General features: G+C 57.8%; 2 protein-coding genes across 7 annotated transcripts; both read right to left on the bottom strand.

The window, feature by feature from the left end:
- On the bottom strand, positions 1-15,132 carry SRL (sarcalumenin). Of its 5 annotated transcripts, none has more exons than XM_070955395.1 (8): positions 14,946-15,132; positions 9,697-10,554; positions 7,598-7,684; positions 7,027-7,122; positions 6,095-6,130; positions 5,007-5,123; positions 1,707-1,940; positions 1-988 (listed from the first exon to the last, which is right to left on the bottom strand). In XM_070955395.1, the coding sequence occupies exons 1-8, from the start codon at positions 15,004-15,006 to the stop codon at positions 177-179; spliced, it is 2,301 nt and encodes a 766-aa protein (XP_070811496.1). In that variant the 5' UTR covers positions 15,007-15,132; the 3' UTR covers positions 1-176. The 5 variants fall into 5 exon arrangements, with proteins under 5 accessions (XP_070811496.1, XP_070811495.1, XP_070811498.1 ...); XM_070955394.1 differs by having other exon boundaries at positions 7,598-7,687; positions 14,946-15,131; XM_070955397.1 differs by lacking the exon at positions 6,095-6,130 and having other exon boundaries at positions 7,598-7,687; positions 14,946-15,131.
- A 996-nt stretch (positions 15,133-16,128) lies between these two features.
- On the bottom strand, positions 16,129-21,333 carry TFAP4 (transcription factor AP-4). 2 transcript variants are annotated; one of them, XM_070955182.1, is made up of 7 exons: positions 21,193-21,333; positions 19,552-19,717; positions 19,011-19,109; positions 18,751-18,921; positions 18,506-18,586; positions 17,772-17,933; positions 16,129-17,220 (listed from the first exon to the last, which is right to left on the bottom strand). In XM_070955182.1, exons 1-7 carry the CDS (start codon positions 21,279-21,281, stop codon positions 17,038-17,040), a joined length of 951 nt encoding a protein of 316 aa, XP_070811283.1. In that variant the 5' UTR covers positions 21,282-21,333; the 3' UTR covers positions 16,129-17,037. The 2 variants fall into 2 exon arrangements, with proteins under 2 accessions (XP_070811283.1, XP_070811284.1); XM_070955183.1 differs by lacking the exon at positions 21,193-21,333 and adding an exon at positions 20,489-20,564.
- Between the last annotated feature and the right edge of the window lie 1,078 nt (positions 21,334-22,411).

Genomic DNA, 22,411 nt, shown 5'->3' with positions numbered 1-22,411 from the left:
ACAGGTATTCGCAGTGCTTTATTCTCTTTACTAGGCCCACCCAACTTCCCTGCTATTATGACACCAGCCACTCGCTCTGTGGCCCGCAGAAGGGCTAACAGACCTTGGCTTCTTGGACAGATAAGACATAAGCTCATTCATCAACTGGGGCGCAAGAGGGTCATGCTGGCAGCCTGTTAGTGCTTCTTGTAGCGGTTCTTTGGAGTTTCCCCACAGCCGGTTGTGTCACAGGAGAGGGTGCCAGGCTTCTTCCCCAGGCCGATGCTCCCGAGCAGGTCAGGCAGCTCGTGGGTGATGGCCCTCTCGATCTTCTCCAGGAAGCAACCTCCCATGTAGGAGCACTGCTGCGCAAGCAGCTTGAAGCTCTGAATAGGGTTAACCCCAAAGAAGTCCTTGTAGGCCTCACGGTTGGGCAAATCAAACTTGCTAACGTTGGTCTTGGCCAGGATTGATTTAAAGATGTAGAACTTGTCTGGATCCTCCACGATGTCTCTGAACACCAGCTCTCCGTCACTGAAGAAGGTCATTTTGTCCTTAAAGGTCTGCAAGTAGCGATCAACCAAAAGCGCGTGGATGCGAACCCGGATGGCATGTTGGCGGATGAAGGCAATCTTGTTTTCCAGCCGGTTCTCAATCACCTGGTTCAGGTCTTCCAGAAGGGAGATCTCCTCCTTCGAGAAGAGGTCGCGGTGGGTTTCAGCCTGGTATTCCAGGGGCCAAAAGGAGCTGACGTAAACCCGAGGAGGCTCAGTAACGTTAATGAGGGGGGCCAGACTCCAGAACAAGGCACCGTACACCCGCATGAGCTCTTGAGTAGCCAGGCTGTCCGCCTTGTTCAGAATGATCCTGATCTGGGACTCCCGCCCCTTCAGCTGGCGGAAAAGCATCTCCAGTTCCAGCCCCACGTCCAGTTTTGTTGGATCAAACACCACGAAGATGAGATCGGCTCGATCGATGAACCATTGGCAGACGTCATTGAACGGGTAGCCTGCAAGAGAAGAAGGGCAGAGAACTTCGTGATCTTTGAAAGGAGGAGCTGGGGACCACTCAGCCATGAGTCCGTATCATGGGGACAGACCAGCAGAGACAGACCAGGGCCCTGTCTCTGAGCAATTATTTGCTGAATGCAAGAAGGAGCATTTACAAGAGGAAAAAAATAATAGCAGGTGGATTAGCCAAATTGCAAACTCTCTCAGGCAATGGCTACCATGCTTAAACGTTTGATTATTATTTTAGGTAAGCTATGAAAAGCTTTGAATATTAGGATGCTCAGGGATACAAGGCTGGCCATTGTTTAACGCTGGGAGCCGGTAAGAGCATCTGGAGCTTTAGGTCTCTTCTGTTTGCTGCCTTCTAAACTGGCCCCAATCCCAGCAGGGCCCTAAAGGCCAATTAGTTGCTCGCTTCCATTTCCAGAGACCCCAAACAGGCTCCCTCTTCCAACTTGTAGGGTTCTGAGCACGGAAGAGCATCGCCTGCTTGAACCCGCTTTGTGCTTTCTCTGTGTAAATGAAGCATCTGTTCCAAAATCTAAATGTTTTGCTTTGGGTACTTTTTCTATTAACGATTTGCATCCTTTTTCCCATTCAGTTTCCTTTAAGTAATATCGAATACGGATACAAATGACTGAGGCAGCATCTGGCAATGATTGGGATAGAATAAACCATTCCTCCCAAGAACTGGAAATAGAAGACATGGAACTCCACCTCGCTCCTGCTGCTTCCGGTTTTCAATGATGCCGGGGGTGTCCACAAACGTGACCCTCTCCAAGAGCTTATGAGGGATCTCAATTCCGATCAGCTTCTCCAAAAAGTTCTGCCCAAACTTCTCGAGGGGGGAGAAAGAGCGGGCGCTGTCTGCAGCCATTACAATCCCTTCGATGGTCTTGACTTTAGAGCCATGCATTATGACGGTGAACTCGGAAGTGGTGGGCTCAGCCCCTGTCCGTGGAGAAAGGGAAGCAAGGTGCAGGTCAGCTATGGCCCCAGATGCTCCTTTGAAGGCCGTTGCCTTGCAAGAAGGTGCTCTAAAAAAAACCCCGGCCAGGTTTGCAACTCCAAAAACTCAGTTGCTCTTCTAGAACTCTCTTAGTGTATTAGGCCCATTGTGAGTTTTGTTTTCTAGACCGTCCTCACAGCTTAAGAGCTACCCATCATCACATGCTTCATTTTCTCCTGGCTTCCCATAAACCCAGCATGATTTGTGGTTTGGGATCAGGAGAGCTGGAAGTGGGGAGAGAAAGAGACATATTGTGTAGGGGCTACTTCGGTTCTCTGTACTCCTGTCAAGAGTTTCTGGGGCTGGCATGAATTTGCCCATGGCCAAAAAAAAGCTGTGTGGAAACTAAACATTCTGGCTAGTTAATTCAGTCTGCAAATGGAAGAACCTTCTCGATCGAAGCGGTTCAGAAAAAAAAGTGGCCTGAGGGGTGGGAGGAAAGAAGAGTTACTCCTGCTGCAATGAATTGGCTCCAGGCCAGAAGCCAGAAATTTCTGAGTCTTTTGTGGGTCTGGCTGCCACTAGGTGAGAGGGAGGAAACCAAATGCCAGCACCCTACCCCTCACACTAAGCTACAAGGCAAAGGACTTTTTGGCCAGGGCAGAAGTAGAAGGGAGTGGGAGCACAGCCAGCGCAGCAGTGGGAGAGCTGGGGCGGAGTGCTTCAAACAAGAAGTGTGGCTGGCTGGCAAAGGGAAGGGAAGGTGCAGGGGTGAAATGCTACTGGTTCGGACCGGTTCGGGCAAACTGGTAGCAGAGATTGGGGCTGGTTCGCCAAACCGGTAGCAACCGCTGGCTAGCCACACCCCCAAACTTGTCCGTGACCCGCAGGCCTGCCATGCTTGCCTGCTTTTCACACTGCCTTCCTGGTGTCCCCGTGGCCAGCATGCGAAGGCAGGCAAGCAGAAGGCCACGTGGAAGGCAGGCAAGCATGTCAGGGCCATGGGGAAGGGAGCTAGCAGCCTACTTCCTTCCCCGCAGCCCTGCCACACTTGCCTGTCTTCCATGCTGCCTTCCTGGCATCCCTGTGGCCAGCTTGCAAAGGCAGGCAAGCGGAAGGCCACGTGGAAGGCAGGCAAGCATGTCAGGGCCACGGGAAGGAAGCTAGCAGTCTACTCCCATCCCCACAGCCCTGCCATGCTTGCCTGCCTTCCACGCTGCTTTCCCGGCAGTCCCCCACGCCTGCTTGCCTTCCAAGGTTGGCGTCCAACCCGGCCTGGCCAGTGGGTGGGCAGGCGGCCCTTGGTGTAAATGCAGATGCTGAGCTGGGGCTGAGAGGGGCAGCAGCGGTGCTGTGGAAAAGCAAGCGGACATCCCTGGGTTGTTGCACATGCACCCAGCCCATTTCTGCAAAGGCAGAGCCCTCCTACCTGGAGGGCGATCCAAAGAGGGGAGGGGGATGCTGCAGAAAAGGCCACCTTCCACCAGGGCCCGCGTGCCTCTCGTGCTGGCTCCACGGGGCTTGGGGCTCTCAAGCAGCCTACTGGCTTCCCACCCGGCCACCTTCCTATTCTCTTTGACTGCTGGCACCACTTTGGGAACTCGGTCCACAGAGTCCGGCGCTCTGGGGGAAGGAGGCTGGGCTGCAGCGCCTCTTCCTACCAGCGAATAGCCAGAGTGAGAGGCGTGGAAGCCTCCGGTGGATGGCAGAATGGAAGCCCCCCACGTGGGGAGAGGGCCAGGCCTGACCATGCCACCGCGGAGCCCCCAGCGCTTTCCCTTCGGTCTGGACAGCGGTGCTTACCCAGCCAGGCAAATGCGGGTAGCCCTTCATCTTGCCGAAGACCAGGTCGCTGCACTTATAGTCGCACGGCCGGCTGGAGCAAGACATGGCTCGGGCGGAGAGGCCAATGCAGCCCCCGCCGAGGCCGCCCTGGCTGAGTGATCGCAGTGCCTCCGCAGCAACAGGCGCACCGCAGCCGCCTTGCCTACTTCACCTGCCCTCCTGAAGCAACCCCACTGCCGTTCACTTTCATTTTGCGGCAGGAGAAGCTAACGGCGGCACCGCTGCACATGCAAGAAGCTCCCCTTCTTAAACACACACTGTTGCCTGCTGTGGCTGATGAAAGCGAATGGTGGCATCGTGGCGGTGCTCCAGGAGGGCTGGCTGGCTGCGGACATCCTGGGGCTGCTGCACATGCACACGTGCATGTACCACGGTGGCGCTGTTTGCTTTCTTCTTTCTCCCGCCACGAAATGAAAGTGAATGGCATTGGGGTTGCTTCGGGAGGGCAGGCGGACGTGTGTACACTGTGCAGCCAGGCGGGGATGGAAAGTGGCAGTGGCCCCTTCCAAGCGTAGCGCACGGAGGCAAAGGCGGGTAAGGTGGCCGCAGCGCGCCTCTTGCTATGGAGGCAATGTGATCGCTCAGCCAGGGCGGCCTCGGCAGGGGCTGCATTGGCCTCTCCGCCCACACCATATCTTGCTCCGGCCAGCTGTGCAACTATAAGTGCAGCAACCTGGTCTTTGGCAAAATGAGGGGCTACCCACACTGGCCTGGCCGGGTAAGCACCACCGCGGACTCTATGGTGGTGTGACTGGGCCTGGACCTCTCCCCACACGTTTAAAAAGGGGAGCGCGACTCCGGTAAGGTTTGCTACAAAGAGCCTCCAGCCGCTGCATCTTTCGGCACAAGAAACGCCTCCAGGCTCACCGAAAAAAAAAGGCTGCAGCTGCAGGCATCTCGCAACAGGGGAAAATAGGGTTTTAGAATAGAAAATAGAAATTATTATTTTTTTGCTACCGGGTTCTGTGGGCGTGGCTTGGTGGTGGTGGTCATGTGACTGAGTGGGGGTGGCTGTGAGTGATGTCAAGTTGGTCATGCCCAGTCAGTCACAGGAACCCCCCAAGCCACGCCCACAGGACCAGTAGGGAAAACTTTTAGATTTCATCGCTGAGAAGGTGCTTCCTATTGTCGCCGGCTTTGCCGGCCCTGGCTAGCATGCCCTTCCTTCCTGGATTGGACACTCTGGCTACTCTAGGCAGGAGACCAGCAGGGCATCAGGCTACCTGTGTAGAGCTGATGGGGAGTGTCGTCCAGCCCCAGAAGGTAGTTAATCATGGTAGACTTGCCAACGCTCCAGGGTCCCAAGAAGAGCACCATTGGCTTGGAAGTAATCTCTCCATCTGTAAAGGGAAAGGAAGAGCAGCGATTTGGAACAAAGCAGGGGAGGCTCTTGAGGCCTGAAAGTCAGCCAGGCCTTGTTTGCCTGGAGTTTGCAGGGGCATTGCTTCACTAGCCGCCCGCAAGGTGTCCTTGCCCACCCCGGGGCAACTATTCCAGGCAAGGTGAAGGTGCCACAAGAGCAACACTGAGGGAGAGTGAGGAAGGTAGGGTGGACTGGGGGTACCCCATGGATAGAGCTTTGCAGGAAGCATCTACTGGGCCTGGGCTGTGGGTGCAACAGCAGCCCCTCTCCACCCCTCAACACCTGGATGCTGGAGAGCCCCCAACCCATGAACCTCCAGGAGAGGGAGATTGACCAGAGGGGGGAGGGGGCAGCCTTCCCTGGATCCCCTGAGCAAGCCATTTGCATTTGCTGCTGGGAGCACATCTTCATCAGGATGGCAGTGCAGCTGAGACTTGGAAAGAGTTGGGGGAACTCCTGTCCCTCCCCAAGGAAAGCCCCCCTGTGCCGCATTTACTCTGCTGCGTTCCAGAAAGGAAACTGGTGCGCCTGTCACTCGGTTACTGCATTATGACAAAAGCCAGTTAGATGCTTCCAAACTGTGCTGCAGAATCCTCCCACAGATGCCAGGGAAGAGGATCATTGCGCCTTTGCCCAAGAAGGGCTGAGGTCAGAGCAGTGTAGGGGCCTTGGCAGCCATGCAGTCCTCAAGGCACTGCAATGCCCCCTCCAGGTTTTCTTTCTCCCAAGCTTCCCGTTACTGCCACAAAAAGCAAGATTGGGGGGGACCTCCCTGTCCCTCACTTCCCTGGCTGCCAAGGAGAGGCAATGGTGGCACATGTTCTCTTCCACCACAACAAGCAGGAACGTGGCTGAGCGCTGGAAGGGGGAGCAGGATGGTGCCCTTTCCTGGGTCCAGGGAACAATTGCCTGGCAGGACTGACTGACAGGACAGGCAGCTCTACCCACCTGTGGCTGAAGAGCCCAGGGTGCGTCCAGGGTAAGCTGTGGGGCAGGAGAGGAGGGTTGGAGAAGAGAAAAAGGAACGTGAGTAGGGAAGGGCGGGAAGGGGGAGGGTTAGTTTGGGGCAGAAAAAACGAAAGCAGAGCTTGGTCTTCCAGGTAGGGCAAGGAGCCAGGGAAGTGGCCCAGCTGCCCTCCCAGGAAGCCCCTGTGGTTAAGAGTTCATGCTGCAAGAAGCTGTGTCATCCCCACATGGAGATCAACTGGAAAGCCCCCTCCTTTGGGAAGGATGAAGTGGAGGCACACCCAGTCCCAGAGCACTTGCAGCCTTGCAACAGGCCCTGGTGGGACAGAAGCCGGGGGAGCCAAAGGCTGCTGTGCCCTGGAAAAGCTACACAGCTTTGGTTCCAAAGTTTGTTTGCACTGGCCACCAGCCCTGGGGAACAGGCCAAGTCCATGGCCCCCAGCAGTGTTGGCAAGCCAGGCCAGGGGGTGCCGATCCCAAAGGGCACCAGTTTTGGGAAGGTGACACCTCTGGGTCAGTCTGGGACCCCCCTGGCCATGGGGAGACTTCAGCAAGCAAAGGACACCTCCGGGATTGCAGAAATACAAGGAGCCTTGCGGAAGGAGGAAACTCCACGGGGAGAGGCAGCATTTCAATCCTCCCAGCGTGGAATTCTCCATGTAGAAGAGCCAGAAAGGCCAGGGCCTTGTGGAGGAAGCAGAGAAAACCCCCAGGATGCTTTACCTTGTGGCAATGCGGCAACCCCCAACCACCCTTGTGCATTCCTCATCCAGAGAGCTCCCCGCTTTTTCCTAAAACCTCGTTGCTCAGCCGTCTTATGCTGAATCTGCCCCCTCTTCCACCCCAACACCACCTCTGGAAGCAAGACCCTTGCAGGCAGTACAAAAGCCAGACCCACAGCCCACCTGCCTTACCCGTAATTTCATGCTGCCGAAGCTCATTGTACTTATAGGACTGCTCCAAGGGCTTGATGGAGGAGTGATAAATTTTTCTCAGTCGCTGCAGGATGGCTGCAAGAAAGAGGCCAGGCAGAAAAAGGAAAAGTCAGCCCAGCCCGCTGCTCTATGGCTCATGGGGCCTGCCCCGCAGGGAGCCAAGGCTGCACTTACACCCAAACCCTTCGGCAGCCCCTCCATCACGCCTTTGGCCCTTTGCACTCTGCAGGTTAAGAGTCTAGCATCATAAGGCTGTTGAGGGGCTGGGTGGAGCTATAAGGAACCAGGAGCAGAGCTGCCACCTGGGGGCAAAACCTTTGGTCCAGTTTGCCTAAGGGCAATGCCTCGGCATGGCTTTACTCAGCCTTCCATCCTTCCAGGGTCAGTAAAATGAGGGCCCAAATTGTTGGGGGCAAGAGGCTGACTCTGTAAGCCATTCTGAGAGGGCTGCGAAGCTCTTTGGATCAGTATATAAGGGCTATTGCTATAGTTATCCACGCCTTTGGTGGAGCTTTTGCAGGGCCTTTCCTGGCCAGGTGTGGAGTCCTACCTGAGTAGTCGTCTGCGGGTTTCTCTTCCTTCAGCTTCAGGGTGCTCTCGATGTGGGATCGATCCCTCTGTCCGTTCTCCACCTCTTCTGCTGAAAGAGCAAAGCAGGTGTCTCAGCCCACAAGCAACCAGAGGGAGAGCCACAGTCAGGGCCAAATTGCCAAAGGAAATAAGAGATATTTTCAACATTGGGTTCATTCACAACAGAGTATACAGATATTTTTCTTGTGTGGAAAAAGTGCCTTCTTTTCTCCCAGATTTCTACTGGTGCAAAAGGCCCAGCCAGGGAGCAAAATTCAGACTTCCGCCTTTGATGATGGGCCAGGCAAGGAAGGGCACCTGTCATTGCTCCAAAGGAGCCAGAAAGGGTTCTGTGGCTTTAGCAGCCAGAAGGGGAAAGAAAGGCAGAGGACAGGCCTTTCAGAAGTGCCCCCAAAGGCAGGACGGGTTGTCCTGTGCCTCCAAGCCCCAACTGGTGGGTGTGGGGACAACTTGGCCCATCGTTTTGAGTCAGTCCTGGCAGGGACACCCATCTATCCCTCCAGGAACCCTCTTGGCCAATGGCATCCCTCGCCCAGCCTGGCTGCCCAGCAGCCTCGGGAGAGCCCTGGCCAGGGATGTCCTACTGTGAAAACTGGGCACGTCTCCCAGGGCAGCTTCTCCATAGACGGCTGTCTCCAGCTGCCTAACCAGCCACAGCCACAATCTGGAGACACGCTGGCCTGAGCTGCGCAAACAGATGGAACAGGAAGAAGAGGCCTTCCTCCGACTTCCCACTCTCCCCCCACTCAGGATTGCTGGCATCACCTTCACACAGCGCTAACTCCTCCCGTCCAAGGACCTCCCCTGAGAGCCCCCAGGCCTGGGACAGGCTGCCTTGTGTCCTGGTTTAGCCAAACCCACCAGTGGACAAAATCGGGGGCTGCTTCCTCTGGGCAAGGTAGGACAGAAGCCCATGGAAAGGAACTGCAGAGCTCAGAGGGAATCAGCTGTCTGGGCTGGGCAGCCTCCTTTAGACAATGCACTCCTAAAATTAAATCCTTTTTTAGCCTCTAAACTGCAGCACAGTTTCTTCTGTGGAACTGCTTGCCTGGAGAGCTTTGTGCCATTTTGCTGCTTGTGATTAAAAACAGCAACAAATGGTGGAATTCTTGCCTGAGGGCAGGTCCTTCACTTGGCCTTGCAAGCCCAGGATTGCAATCCCAACACTCAGAAAGAGTATATTCATCATCTCTATATATAGAGAAAGAGTATATTATTCATCCAGGATCTAAAGGAGTTGGGGATACACGTGGTTTAACGAGAGTCAAAATGGGTCAGGCATCATGGACTTTGAATCCCGCAGAGGTGAGAAATCAGAACCAGAGATTCCTAGCATGGAAGGGACCGTGGGTTTCCTTTCTGGAGCAGATTCCACTCCGAGGGCATCCCGGCAGACAGCCATCCACCCAGATCCAAGGACGCCCCGGCTTCTGGGACCAAATTCCCCAGGGCACTCAGGAATCTGGTCCTCAGCAAGACTCCCCAGGCTTTGCAACTCTGAGCTGAAAGAGCACCAAACCCAGACGAAAGGAATAGGGATGAGGGGGACGAGGACAAGGGGGGCGGGGGGCCTTGCACTCCAGAAGCTGCCTTGGGAGTCCAGGTCAAGCCCCCGCCCCCCTTGGCCTGGGAAGGTTTGACCTAGAAAGAGGGGTGAATGGCCGAGACAGCTTTTCTCCCTCCTGCCTGTCCCGCAAGCCTGACTTCCCCTGTCTTCTTTGTTGGAATGCCAAAGAGGAAGAAGACAACTGGCATAGAGAAATGGGCACAATCAAGAAGGCTAGTCTCCGGGCCAAAAAAGTCTGGTTTCTGCTGGGGGTGGCTGTCCCTGGCTGGGTGGGTGGCACCTCCACTTCCTCTCCCTGCAGGGCATCTCCTTGACAGAGGGCCCGTTCTGCTGCTGCTCCATACAGAGCACCTTCTGGGCTGCCCCCTTCAGAAAGAGACCCCAGAAGGTCCTCTCTTCCTTGACTCTGCCTCATTCTCCCCTTCCCCTTGGCAGCCCCTCTACTTGGCCCTCCCACCCCACCTCTGCCTCCACTTCTGGGCATATACCACCTCTGAGTTGCTTTTTCTCTGCTGGAGGAACTTTCACTTCAGAAGCTGTTGCATCTTCTACCCCATTGCCATCTGGCTGCCCTTCACCAAAACCCAGTCCTTCCATGGGAAGCTGGGTGGCAGCTCCAGCTTCGGCCACTGCAGCTCTTCCTTTGCTATCAGTGTCTTCTGGACTCCCTGCCAGTTCCTTCATATCTCCTTCCTGTGCTGGATGGGCACTGGCTGCCTCAGATGTCTCTCCCGATTCACGCACATCCTGCAGAACAGCGCTGAATGTCTCCCTGGGTTTCCTTCTTGGTGAAGGGTTGCCTAAGTGCCCTTCTCCAAAGCTGCCTTCCAAATTTTTATCCACATCAGGGGAATCAGTGAAGTTATCATCCAGCTGTGCCTCAAAAGAGTGGAGAACATCCTGAGAAATCTCTTGGTTTCGTCCTGGGAGAACACCTTGGACATCTTCCTCAAAAGCAGCCTCCCTCTTCGGTGGAACCTTTTCTTCACCCTGCGATTTCTCCACCCTATGTGCAGAAACCTGCTCCGGCTCTCCTGAGCTACTTCCACCTTCTTCGGGACCAGCCATCCCCTGTTCTTGGCCAAGGGTTTCCCCTAGCTCAGCCACGTACGCTCCGTTCTCGTCCAAATGGCTCCTTTCTGCGCTGTCCACATCAGGGCCTGTATTGGTGGAGCCATCACCCTGAGGCTTCTCCTGGTTGCCTGAGAACTGGAGAGGGATTCCTGTCCCAGCAACGTGTCCATTGAGCAGCCTCTGCTTCTTCACTAGACTTGGGTCTCCAGGCAACAAGCCACCCTCAGCAAAGTTGGCAGAGTCTTCTGCGCCCTCCAGGGCAGAAACTTGCAGTTCTAGATAGTTAGAACATGATCAGTCAGTTTCATCTGTGCCTCAAATTGCAAATGTGCTTCTGTATGAAAAATGGAACTGGACTCAAAGGAGGCTGAAAAGGTACATTTTGAGGCTCTTCTAAATCCATTTTCAGTCCTGACGTGACCAGCAGATTTAGAATCTAGCTTGCCTAGCCTGGTCTTAGGTGCTAACTGTATGCCAACAGTTTTGTGAGGGTGGGTTGGAGTGGGTGGGTGTCTGTCTTGAATAACACATGTTGTCCTTAATCACCCTCCCAGCCAGTACTGTGACTGTCCCTTTCGGTCTAGCAAGACAGACAGATGGACAGAGGGAGCATCCCTGAGAGTCTTTTCAGGGGTCTTAGCCCCCTTGAGGTCATCCCCCTGGGGTCTGGCCAGGAAATACGCTGCCACCTTTTCCTACCTAACCCCCTTCCTGACTGTTTTCTACTAAAAACCCGAGTAGAATAAAAAGAGGAACTGCAGGGATGTCGAGGAGAGCTTTGCCCGTCCAGATTGTTGGCATGCAGAACCACAGTTAAGAAATCCCAACCATCTGAAGATTAGCAGGGCTGGCACAGGCTAAAGAGCAACCATCTTGGCAAAGCCCCTTCTCTGCCATGCAAACAGAGAAGGTAGCTCTGGAATGGACTGATTTCCCCCCTCCCCCCTAGGCAGCAGCAGCAGCCTTTCTTCTCAAGTGTCAGGGCCTGCTTGAGAACCCCCCTCCTGATTGTGGCACCCTTCGCCCACTCGCAGAAGCGACACAAGGAATCCAGGGCAGGAAGAGCCTCTTTGCAGATCAGGAAGGTAAAAGCGGTGGGTTCTACAAGCAGAAAGATGCCAAGGGGAGTCTCTTCCATTGCTCCTGGAGAAGGGGATCCCCAAAGGAGATGCCAACTGGCTGAGTAACTGGATAGTAACTGGATGTTACTATCACAGCTGTTTTGTGGGCTCCAAGCCAGGCTTGCCAGCTGAAGAGGGGTTAGCCAGTCACCCAGGAGGGAAGTTCATATGCCCTGCCTGGGCTTCCAACTATCCCTCGCCCTTTGCCTTTAGCAAAGGAAACCAGGCAAGGACTCCCTCTATGATGGTTCCAACAGAAACTGCTACACCTTGAGGCATAGTCTCCCAGCCACGTCCTACTTGCAAGGAATCCCATCACCTGCATGAGAACCCAGAGAGGAAGGGCATTACAGCCAGGTGGTGTTGAAATGCATTAAAAAGCCCAGAGGGGCCCAATAGGGGAAGGCAAGGGGCGCTTGGTCCTCGTGTTCAGGGCTTCCTGGGAGGAAAAGATCCCGGTGGGGGCTGGGGGCTTTGCTGCCTTGAAGAAAGTGGGGCACTTGTGGCTTTTGACTATGGCTTCTCCATCTCCCAATGGAACCCTCTTTTCTCTCTAGCTGGGCAACCTGTTGAGGAGCTTCCCCAGAGTGGGACCCAGTCCTACCTCGGCTCCACTGCCCTTGTGCCGAAAAGCCAGACAGGGTGTTTGGTCACCCAGCGGAGAAGCCCAAAGCGCTACAGGAGGAGGCTGAAGGGCAGGAGTAGGCAGCTCATCTCCAAGTTGCAAGCAATCTCCAAGCTGATCAGGAGCAATCTCTAAGCTGATCTGCAGATGGCCGGGAGGGTGGGCCACAGTATGGCAAAGGGGCCAAAGGTATGGAGCTTAGCACCGGCAGCTTCCTCATTGCGCTATAAATACCCCCCAGCCCTGGTAAGGCACTCAGGAAAGTCACTCTTGGGTGAAGCCCAGAGCCAAGAAACTCCCTCCCTCCCTCTCACCCCCGCCGGCCGGCTGGCGCAAACAAACATTTGCAGGCATGGCAGGCTGAAAGGAGCCACAAAGCTTACTCTGAGGGGGGAGGAGGTGAGGGAGGAGAGTCTGCCAGGACACCTACAAGCCTGCCCCTGTCTCTCGTAGGGCAGGGGGCTTTCTGCTGGGGACTGGGCAGGCTCCCGTCCCTGAAATGAGTGGGGAGTCATTCCCAAGTGCCAGGGAGGGTGGGGGAAAGATACATCTGCCCCAGAAATCCCCAATGATGCTGGAGAGGCGGCTGTAGCCCATTACAGCCAGCTGGCCCTTGCATGCTTCACCTGACGCCACCACTGGGTTCTGCCAGGGACACCATCCCTGGCTCCTTTGTCTCTTGATGTAAGGTACCCCTGGCCAGCTCTGTTTTCTGGCCACATCATCTGCACTTAGGACCAGGCCTGGAAAAGGAGCTGAGGTATCTGAACCCTGGGACCCTGACCTGCAGGGTCCTTGGCTGAGGGCCAAGCAGGCCTTAGACAAGGCGGCAAGTGAGGGCAACCAGCTCTGCAGACACAAAGCCGAGAGCACGTCCCAGGTGCCCCCACTTGGCCTGCAGCAAAAGGTCTGCCAGCTGCCCTGGAAAGGCTAAGGAAGTCACCTGCTGGGCAGGGCAAGGCTGCATCTGTGCTGACTGCACCAGTCCAAGCAGTGTCATGTTTGCTCAGCCTGAGGGCCACAGGTGCCCTCAGTTTGGCCAGCCTTAAGGGTGCCAGTGGTGGGGCGTAACCCAGAGGAAAAGGCAAGCACCAAGCAGGGCCGAGCAAATCGCATGGCGGACAGGGCAGCCGTGGTCAAGCAACCTGGCCTGGGGGGGGGGTCGTTCCAAAGGGAGAAACAGCTAGAGGGTGAGCCTTTGGACCTTTCCCCTGAGCAAGCCGTTGCCCCCAAGGGACCCTCCCTCAGCTGAGCCCCCGGGGCCCGGGAAGGAGGGGGCGCGAGTCTCCCGCTGCCTCAAGCGGCCCCGGCCGAGCAGCCCAACCAGCCAGTCTCAAGGGTGCCCTCTGGTGGCCAGATTGAGAAGAGATTGACGGCTGCGCCAGAGAAGCGCCGTTCCGGTTTTCTTTTACAACTCCGGAGAAAAAGGGAGACACGCCTGCTTTTCTGGCCTTCGCCCGAGGAGACAAAGAGGCCAGTTCCTGCCCCCCACCCGTGCCTGTTCTGGATGGCTGCGCAATAGGAAGGGGTGAGCGAAGCCCCAGTGCCCTGAAGTGAGAAGCGCTGCCGCATCTCCACACCCATACATACACGCTGCTCAGATAGTGTGGAGATCTTTCGGAGTTCCTTTAGGGCATCCGGAGCCAAGCAGGGTCCCTGGCAAGTGGCCGGGCTGAGCGAGGACCTCTACGGAGGAGATTCAGCTTGCCCCCCCCCCAGCAGACGCCAACCAGAGGAAACACACACACACACACACACACACCCGACATTGGCTCAGCACAGCAGGGGCAGCAGAAGTGGTTCATACTCTGCCTGGAGCTCCTGAAGAGAGCCAGGCGGGAAGTGACTGATCAACAAGTACCTGGCCAGGTCCTGCAGCCTTTCGCCTTCCCCATGACCTCACTCTGAGTGACTCACTTCTGGACTCCCCAGGTGCACGCTTGACTGTGGCATTAATTCAGACCTGCTTCCAGTACTGGGACGCAGCTAAAGCCCTGTGAGCAACCACTCCATGCATCCAAAAAATGATTTTCCAGGTCACAGAATGCCTGCCCCCCAGCATTGTACTAGACCTGCACTGCTCCTATGGGAAAAGGAACCCACAGGAGTTCGACATGCAGCTCTGGAGCAGGAAGGGCACCCGGTCCAGTTAGAGGCCACCCTTGGTTACCATGTGCCCCATCCAGGGTCGGGAAAGATTCCCTCTCTGCCTTGCCCCTTCTGGGGGCATCCACCATGGAAGCTGGGAAAGAGGGCCAAACCCCCTTGTTCCCCAGACCTGCAGGGGTGTCCTGCTGGGAAGGAAGGAAAGGGAAAGAGAGGGAGGAGGAGGAAAGGAGCCCTCAGCCCTGTTTGTCCATCTTCCTTTTTGTTCTGGGAATGATAAAAAATGGCCTTAAAAGGCTACAGCTGGTCCAGAGCGCCTGTGACAGTTTGAGAAGGCAGCAGCTGAGCTGATGAGGGCAAGGGGAAGGCGGGAGGGGCACCAGAGGCTTCAGGGCTCCAGTTACACGCCTGTTTCCATACTTAGCTCCGGGAGGCAGCTGAGAGGCAGCGCCCAGCCAGCAGAACCAAATTAACTCAAGGGCACCCAAGGGGAAGGCATTGGATGCCACATAGTTCTGCCCAGGGCCCCTGAACAGGCAGCGGAAAACCCCAGTGGGAGGGGCAGCCCCGGGGCCCTTAAGACACAGGGGATCCCTGGGGTAATAGGTCTCCAAACACAGAGGAGAGGAACAGGATCTTCCCAGCACAGCACCTACAGACCTCCCGGCCCAGCTGCTCTTCCTCTCATTCCCCTCAGCCCGACGACTGCCCTCTCCGGGTGCCCCAAGGCTGCCACCCCCCATGTTGCCTGCCATAGGCCTGGCATGTTGGCCCTCCCCATGAGTTCTGGGCCTTCGGAAACAGAGGACCCTACCTGCCGCCCTGAAGAGCACAACTGGTGCCAGGCAGAAACAGAAGAGCCTCAGCGCTGCCATGCTGGCTGCCAGGAGCCTTCTCCCCTTCTTCCGCGCTATTTATACCAGGGCAGGCTCCGGAGAAGCAGGTGGCCGCTTGGCCGCAGGGCCCACGCAGGCAATGGTGCTGGTGCCGGACTACTGGAGGCCCCTCCCCACCCGGCCTCTTCACCAACCTCCGTCAGTCCCCCCTCAGAGGCAGTCGCTAAGGGGGGGTGGAAGAGGAGGGGCATTATGGCAGCTGCTTCCCAGAACAGAGCCCGGAGCCAAGGTCCCAGAGGACGGGCAGTGGGGGAAGGGGGGCAGGGACCAGCTCTTCCTGCCCAGGCACTCAGGAGCAGCACTCGAACCATTACTCAGTCCTACCTTGGCACAGCATTCTCAGATGACCTGTATGGCCATGGAGAAGCTAGGCAGCCCTCCCAGCCTGCAAAATGCCTCAAAGGGGATGGTGTATGAAACTGGTAGCCTTCAGAGCAAGAACAACAAATTGGTGGGCACAAGACAGAGAGCACGGCTTTGTCATGAGACATCAGCAGAGTATGCCTGCAGGGGTCCGCATAATGCTGGATCTGGGAACTAGCAACTCATGCCAAAAAGTTGCCAACCAACCTTCCGCACGAGTTGCAGAAAAGGCAGGTGGGGGTGAGCAGGGGGAGACTGAGCTGCCCCAAAGATTGAAGAGACCCCATGAAGTAGGCAGCTTCCATGTTTCTGCTTTTGCATCCCACCTGTGTTATCAGCCATCCCCAAACCCCCGGAGTGGTCCTTCCCAAGGGAAAGTGGGGAGGAATTAACTGATCCTGGCCACTTGATGCAACTACGTTTTAGGCCAGGGGGGCAAAACCCATCCTGCCACCATCCTCTTGGTGCACAAAGGGGAGGGGCAAGCACAAGCTCCCTCTGCTGGGCAACACAGAAACTGCAAGCAAGAGAAGGCAGGAGCTGGGAACTGAATTCCAGAACATGGAGAAGGGTGGGTGGGTCAGTCCATGGCCCCCTCCTCATGCAGTTCCTGGCCTGGGAACAGCAACCTTTGCTTATAGTGAACCTTATTCCTCTTCTGGTACACAGAGTTGAAGTCCTTCCCACAAATTTCTTGCCTCTGTCCCCCAACATTAGCCAAAGACTAAACAAGACATATAAAAAACAAAGTACAAACTTTATTTTGTTTCTTTACAAAGGCACAAGCCTCATTTTTTCCACTTTCTTAACAAAATATAATAGCATCTCAATGAACACAAAGACTCAAAACTTGTAAAAAAAAAAAGAACAAAAAAAAAACCCATATAAAAATATGAAAACAAAGGAACAGCTGTGGCTGGGGGGAACCTATTAAAAGCAACCAGCACGAAAAAGCCCTGGCCAAAATCTCTGTCCAAATGGGTGGGGGGGGGGGGAGAGAGACGGGGAGGCACAGAATGCAACGACAGCAACCCCCACGGAGCAGGACCGCTCTTCGCGGACCCAGTCAACCCATGGAACGGATTTAAGTGCTTCCAAGAACGAAACCACCCAGAGGAGAGGTCGGGATCAATGCTCTCTCCCAGGCTCTGAAAAGGCCCCAAGCCTGAACCAGCCCCCCTGAATGGAAGGGCCCCAGGGGTCTCCCTGCACCAAGAGGTGTGCAAGGAGGACCAGTGAGGCAGAGACAAGCCTGAGGCCTACCACCACTAGCCTTCTCCCTGGAGCTTTTAGAAGGCCTCGGTGAGCCCTTCACCCCTCCAAGGGCCAGGAGCAAGGCCGAAGAGGGACAAGGCCCCTGGGAACACCTCACGGCCGGAGGTGCCAGAGAAAATCCATCCTTTAAGCCGGGAGTCTGCCCAGCTATGTCCTGGAGGAGCCTGGCCGCTTGCAGCTTGCCAACTCTTCCCCAGCTGCTTCAAGCTGGAGAGCCCGATGTCCAGCTCATCCCCGTCCTAATGCTCTCACTTACAGTATTGGAAGGTCACAAAATAGACCCAAATGTTGTGGTATTTTGTAAAAATTTCAGCACATTTCCTGAAGTCCCCTCGCCCCCACCCTGCTCACCCTCCCGCTGCCAGGCAGAGGTCAGGGCATCCCGGCCTTGCTGTGTCCCATGGAATCGTTGTCCTCCGCCTCCAGGTCAGAGGCCGTATCTGAGTTCGAGGGGTCCAGGCTGGCCCGGGCAGGGGTTACAATGACTGCACCCCGGCGCTGTTCTTCCTCCTCCAGCAGCTGTTTTTCCTGAGTCCCCTCAATGTGCTGGATCGCCTGGGGGAAGACGACACAGTAAATGCCAGTGGGCTCTCTGCCCAGAGACTGATCGACAGCCTTCTGTTGGGCCTTCCTGCCCTGGGATTGGCTGCCTGCTGCTTGGGGCAAGCCAAGTACCTTTTTGGTGGACGTGTCTGGGCCCTGCAGAGGCCAAGAGGACAGCGCCCGTTTTTCTACCCAGCTTGGAGGAACCCATCAGGGACAAAATGGTGTGCCAGGACTGGTCAGGAGGCTGCAGATTCTGAACGAGACAGGCAAGGGCCTGGCCCTGAGCTGCCACTGGGGCGGATGCCAGCTTCAAAGGGAATTTCCCTGGAGGGCCTCCTCTCCTCCAAGGGGCTCAAGTGTAGCCAGGCGAAGAGGGGAGATGAAACCAGGGGCACTGTTCTCAGGGAGCGCAGCAGAACTGCACAGTGAGGCTGGTAGCTACTCGTGGGGGCATCTGCCAGGACCTGTTCCATGGAGGGGCCCACTTCCCAGCCTCTCTGAAGGAGGCCAAGTCCCCCTTTCCTTTCTGCAGGTCAGGAACTGCTGCGTCCTGCTCTCACCTGAACAATTGTGTCCAGGTTCTGCCTGGATGTTGAGATAGTGTTGATCACTGAGGAGGGCCCCATGGTTACCACGGTGACATGGTGTGAAGGCAGAGGTGGTGCAGGCACAATCACCGTTGGGTGCTGGGTGGGTGCTGGGGGGCCATGAGCAGGCAGGAGCTGGTGAGAGGAGAGAAGGACACCTGGCACATCACACCAACTGCACGGAACAGTGGGGCTCCCGTACCAGAAGGCCACCATGGGCCTGAGGCAGAGAAATGGGGAGGCAGCAGCCGGAAGGCCCTCAGACAACTCAGACCCTGTCGTCCCCTGGTGGATCTGAAAGCCCTCTCTTTCCAGCCGTTCTCCTTAACACCTGACCGCAGAAGCCCTGAGCCACACCTGGAGCCCCAAGGATGAAGCCCCCCCCTTTCCAGGGCCACAAAAACCTAGAGGTACGTGTGAATGGAGAGGGGGCAGAAGCCTCCATAGATGCTTCTGAACCAACAAGACGGGTGCCGTAGCCACTCTCAGCTCTTCAGTGAGGTGTGCTTTTGGGCATAGCCATCTTAGCTGGGTACCCAAATTTTGTTTTCCTAACCCAAGACAGGCTACCCTCCCCAACGCTTCTGCTGGGGACTGGTCAGTGCTGCAGCTTCCTGTTGTCCATGGCCCAGAAATGGCGCAACCCTGTTTGCAAAAGGCCAGGAGCGAGCACTGCTGCTCATGTGTCTCTGGGTCTGTGGCCTCACCTGTTCCTGCTGCTGGAGCTGCACCTGTTGGGCAATCACCTTCAACTTCTCTGGGTACAAGTGGGCCTCCAAGGAGCGTACCTACCAGCCAGCCAGAGAAAGACTCGGTCACTCTCCACAATAGGCAAGGGAGGCTTTGTGCGCAGAAGGGGCAGCTGCTCGCCCTGGCCCCCGGGGGCGTCTTTTTGCTGGTACATTGCCCAGAAACTCCCCCGTGATCCAGCCTCCAGACCCGCAGGGCACACCTGCTCCTCCAGCATCATCCGGACCGAGCGCTCCTTGTCCAGTTGCTGCCTGAGCTCTATCATCTCCCGGCGCAGGTCCTCAGCCTTCTCGTCCTCCCAGATGTCTGGTGACCCTATGCCTTCGTCCTTGTCCTCTGCTCGCCGCCGCTTTGGGGAGGATCCGCTAAACTCCTGCCAAGAAGGCCCAGATTGAAGGGGGGGTGCGCAAGGACCACAGGGAGAAGAGCGCTCCTCCCAACCAAGGTCTCCATGGCACCCACCTGGATGAAGCGCTTGAGCTGAGCGTTCTGCTGCAGCAGCCGCGTCTTCTCCTGCTCCAGAGAAAAGATATACTCCGCCGTCTGCTGGAGGATTGCTGCCTGACCAAAGAAGAGACAAGCAGGGAACTCCAGAGGGTGCAGACCTGGCACCCCTCTCCCCCAAGGCAGCCAGCCCCCTTCTTCCCTAATCAACCAGCTTCCCCCAGGGAAACCCCTCCCATGCTGTGCTCTGCTCCCCGAGGCTCTACGTATTGCCATGGCTTTCAGCAGCTGGCTGCACCCCATTGTTCCTCAGGGAGCAGCCCCCATCCCCTTTCTCCCCTGGGTCCTCCCTTTCAGCTGCAGCATTCAACCTGTGGAGGTTCCTCAGCCCATCACCACCCCACCCCCCACGATGCCCCAAGGCCTTTGCCCCCCAATCCTGGTGAGTGGGCCTCCACCTGCCATCAGGGCCTGGCAAGGACTTGCTTGACCCCCTGCCGGCCCCACTACTGCGGCTTTGCTGGCGGCCTCCAATCAGTGGGGAGATTTAGCTTCTCACCTTGCTGAGCTTCTCCCCATCCGTGTGTGGGATGAGAGTTTTCAGGGACTGAAATCCTGCATTGATGCTCTGCATGCGCCTTCGCTCATTGCTGTTGGCGATCTCCCTGCGTATCCGTCGCTCCTGGTCCCTCTGCGTCTCTGGGGTCAGGGGGATGTTGGCCAGGCTGCAGCAGATGAGCACAGGTTAGAGATGGGACCCTCAAAGCTCCCCAAGCCAGTGGCCAGCCCTAGTGCCCAGCAGTGTGTTCCGGCTAGAGCCGCCTGCCCTACAGCCCCTCTTGGCCACTCCTAACTCCCTCCCGGGGGGGGGGGGCTCCTTAGGATTCCTTGGTCGTGCAGAGTCCAGCCCCGCAGCTCCACGGCACACCGGTCTGTGGTGCTCAGGAAGGTTCTCTCTGATAGCTGCTTCAGAGATGCCCTGCAATCCAGGGAGGAGCAGACCCCTCCCTCAGGGAGGCACACAGGGCAGCTCCATTTCGGGGGGGCTTTACGGGTGCTCTTCACTGCTGGCAAAAGGGCGGCTCAAGCCTCGAAATAACCCAGAGGCCCTTTCAGAGAAGTGGGGTGCGCTGGTGCACGCTGTCAGTTTGTTGTCATCATGGGGCTTTCAAAGAACCTCAACAAATTGCTGTGCTTAAGCATCTTCCAACCCATGTTATGTCTTTCACCGTTTCCAGGCCACACGTGACCCTCCTGTCAAGCTAAAATGTCTTGCGAGCTGTTACATTTACTGCAGCGCAAGTAAAACAGCATTTCCACACTAAGGAAAGCCAGAGGGGCCCAATTCGCCCCGAACTTCCCCCACAACCACCCAGGCGAGAAGATGGGAGCTGGGGGCCCCCTCGACGCATCAGTGGGCTTTTGCACAACGAAAAAGGAGGCCCGGCTACTTGGCCGTAGTGTTGCCTAGCACGGTGCAGCACCGGGGCACCTACCGCGCGCTTCCGCTGCCCGCGCGGAAGAGCCAGCGGGTACCTCGGGGCCCTCACGGGAAAGGGCCGCCTGGCATGCCGGCGGAGATGGGAGGGGCGGCCTCCGGGCCCCGGCGAGCAGAAGCGGGGAAAAGCCGCTCCCGGGACGGCCCGGAGAGGCGCCCGCGGCCTGCCCGGCCCCGCGCAGCGCCCCACGTGGAGGCCGCCTTCCAGCCCAGCTGGCGGGGGGCGGACACCCCGAGGGGGGCCGCGTCGCCGCGCCCGTTCTACCCTCACCGCCCGGCGGGCTGCTGCGCACAAAGAGCGGCACCCCGGCCGGCACGTGCGACGGCGGGCAGCCTTTGTGAGAGTCGGCGGCGGCGCGGCGTGGCCGGCCGAGCCCGGCACTACATGTCCCGGCAGCCCGCGGCGGCAAGGCCCGCCCCTTCGGAGGCTGCACAGTCACGGCCAGGCCCGGCCGCCGCGCTGCCAGTAAACACGCGGCGGGCTGGGAGAGGCCCGGCGGGGCGCGAGGACTGGCGGGGGTCGGGGCGATGCGGGGCCCGTCGCGCCCCGCCGCCCGTCCCCGCTCCCTCCGGGGCCGCCCGGGCCAGAACGTCGCTGCCCGCCGCGCTCCAGCAAAGAGACCCACGTGCTCGGCCGCCGCCATCCCCGTCCCTCCCGCGCTCCGCGGCGGCCCGGCGCCGCAGCCCGGCGCGCGCACCCACCTGCACAGCCCGCCGATCACCTCCTTCTCGGTCTTCCTGAAGTGCTGCAGCGGGGGCACCTTCTGCGCGGGCACCACGAAGTACTCCATGCCCGGCCGGGATCGGGGCCGGCGCGGGGCGGCGGCGGCGGCGGCGAGCGCGAGGGGCGGGCGGGCGGCGGGCGAGCACGCGTCCGCCGGTCCCGCGGTGCGTCTCCGGCTCTGGCCCTGCGCGTGTCTGCTCAAGGCGGGAAACAGCTGGGCGAGCGCAGCGCTGCCTCCCTCCCGCCCGCCTCCCTCCCTCCCTCCCTCCGCCGGCGCCGCCTCCGCCAGCCACCGGCCCATGTAAACAAAGGGCGATTCGCCGCGGCTGCCGCGCCGCCCTCCCGCCTGCCGCCCGGAGCAGCAGTGCCGGCCGGCATACCCGCCGAGGGAAGACCCAGCCCGAGCGCTGCGCTGACCGGCGCTCGGAACTCGCAGCGGGCGGTCCGGAGCTCTTGGCGGCCTGGAAGGGGCGAGGAACGGCCCCTTCCCAGGTGGGAGCCTGCGAGGGGGGTGAGGGGACTGAGCCCCTCCGGCCTTCCTAAGGGCCATCTGTCCCGGAGGGGAGGAGGAAGAGCCCGGCCTCTTCCCGCCAGAATGGGCTAGCGGCCTTGCTCCCCAGAGCAGCTGCCAGAGCAGGCATCTCCAGGAGGAAGCGGCGAGAAATGTGGGTGGGTGGTTAGGGGGGATACTTTGGTGCTCCCCGACTGACTTGGGGGCTGCCTGGTTCAGCACCTAAGGCTGTGGCACAGGTGAGGCCGGGGCTTGCAGAGCCAGGCCAGGTGCTCCAGTGGAAGCCTTACTTTGGCCAAGTAGGGATGCTGGGATAGCCCCACACAGCTGAAGTGGGCCAGAGGTCTGCCTTGACTGGAGCTTGCAATAGGGGACATTTTATTCAAACAACGGTTTAAGGAGGTGGGCCAAGGCAAGCCCCACCGACGGGATTGTGCCCGGCAAATCAAACCCTGGAGTAGCATCCAAGCACTGCCCAAGGCCAGCCACTCGAGGCAAGGGCTGGAGAAGCCTGGCTACACTCTACCTGCTTGCTGGTGGCAGGCCCTTGATGCATCAAGCAATGCCTGTCCTGGGGCCACCCTTCTTGCTGAGGGATTACCTGGGCCTCTTCAGCCTGGCAGTCTTGTGCTCTGGCCACAATACAGTGGATGGAGCTGGCCACAGGGGTCCAACTTGACTGCGGC

Source organism: Pituophis catenifer, unplaced genomic scaffold (assembly GCF_029215685.1).
Source record: "Pituophis catenifer annectens isolate HBS135680 unplaced genomic scaffold, rPitCat1.0.hap2 SCAF_16, whole genome shotgun sequence".
In the NCBI taxonomy this organism is placed as follows: Eukaryota; Metazoa; Chordata; class Lepidosauria; order Squamata; family Colubridae; genus Pituophis; species Pituophis catenifer.
The sequence above is the reverse complement of the archived record's forward strand: the minus strand, read 5'-3'. Positions and strand labels throughout refer to the sequence as shown.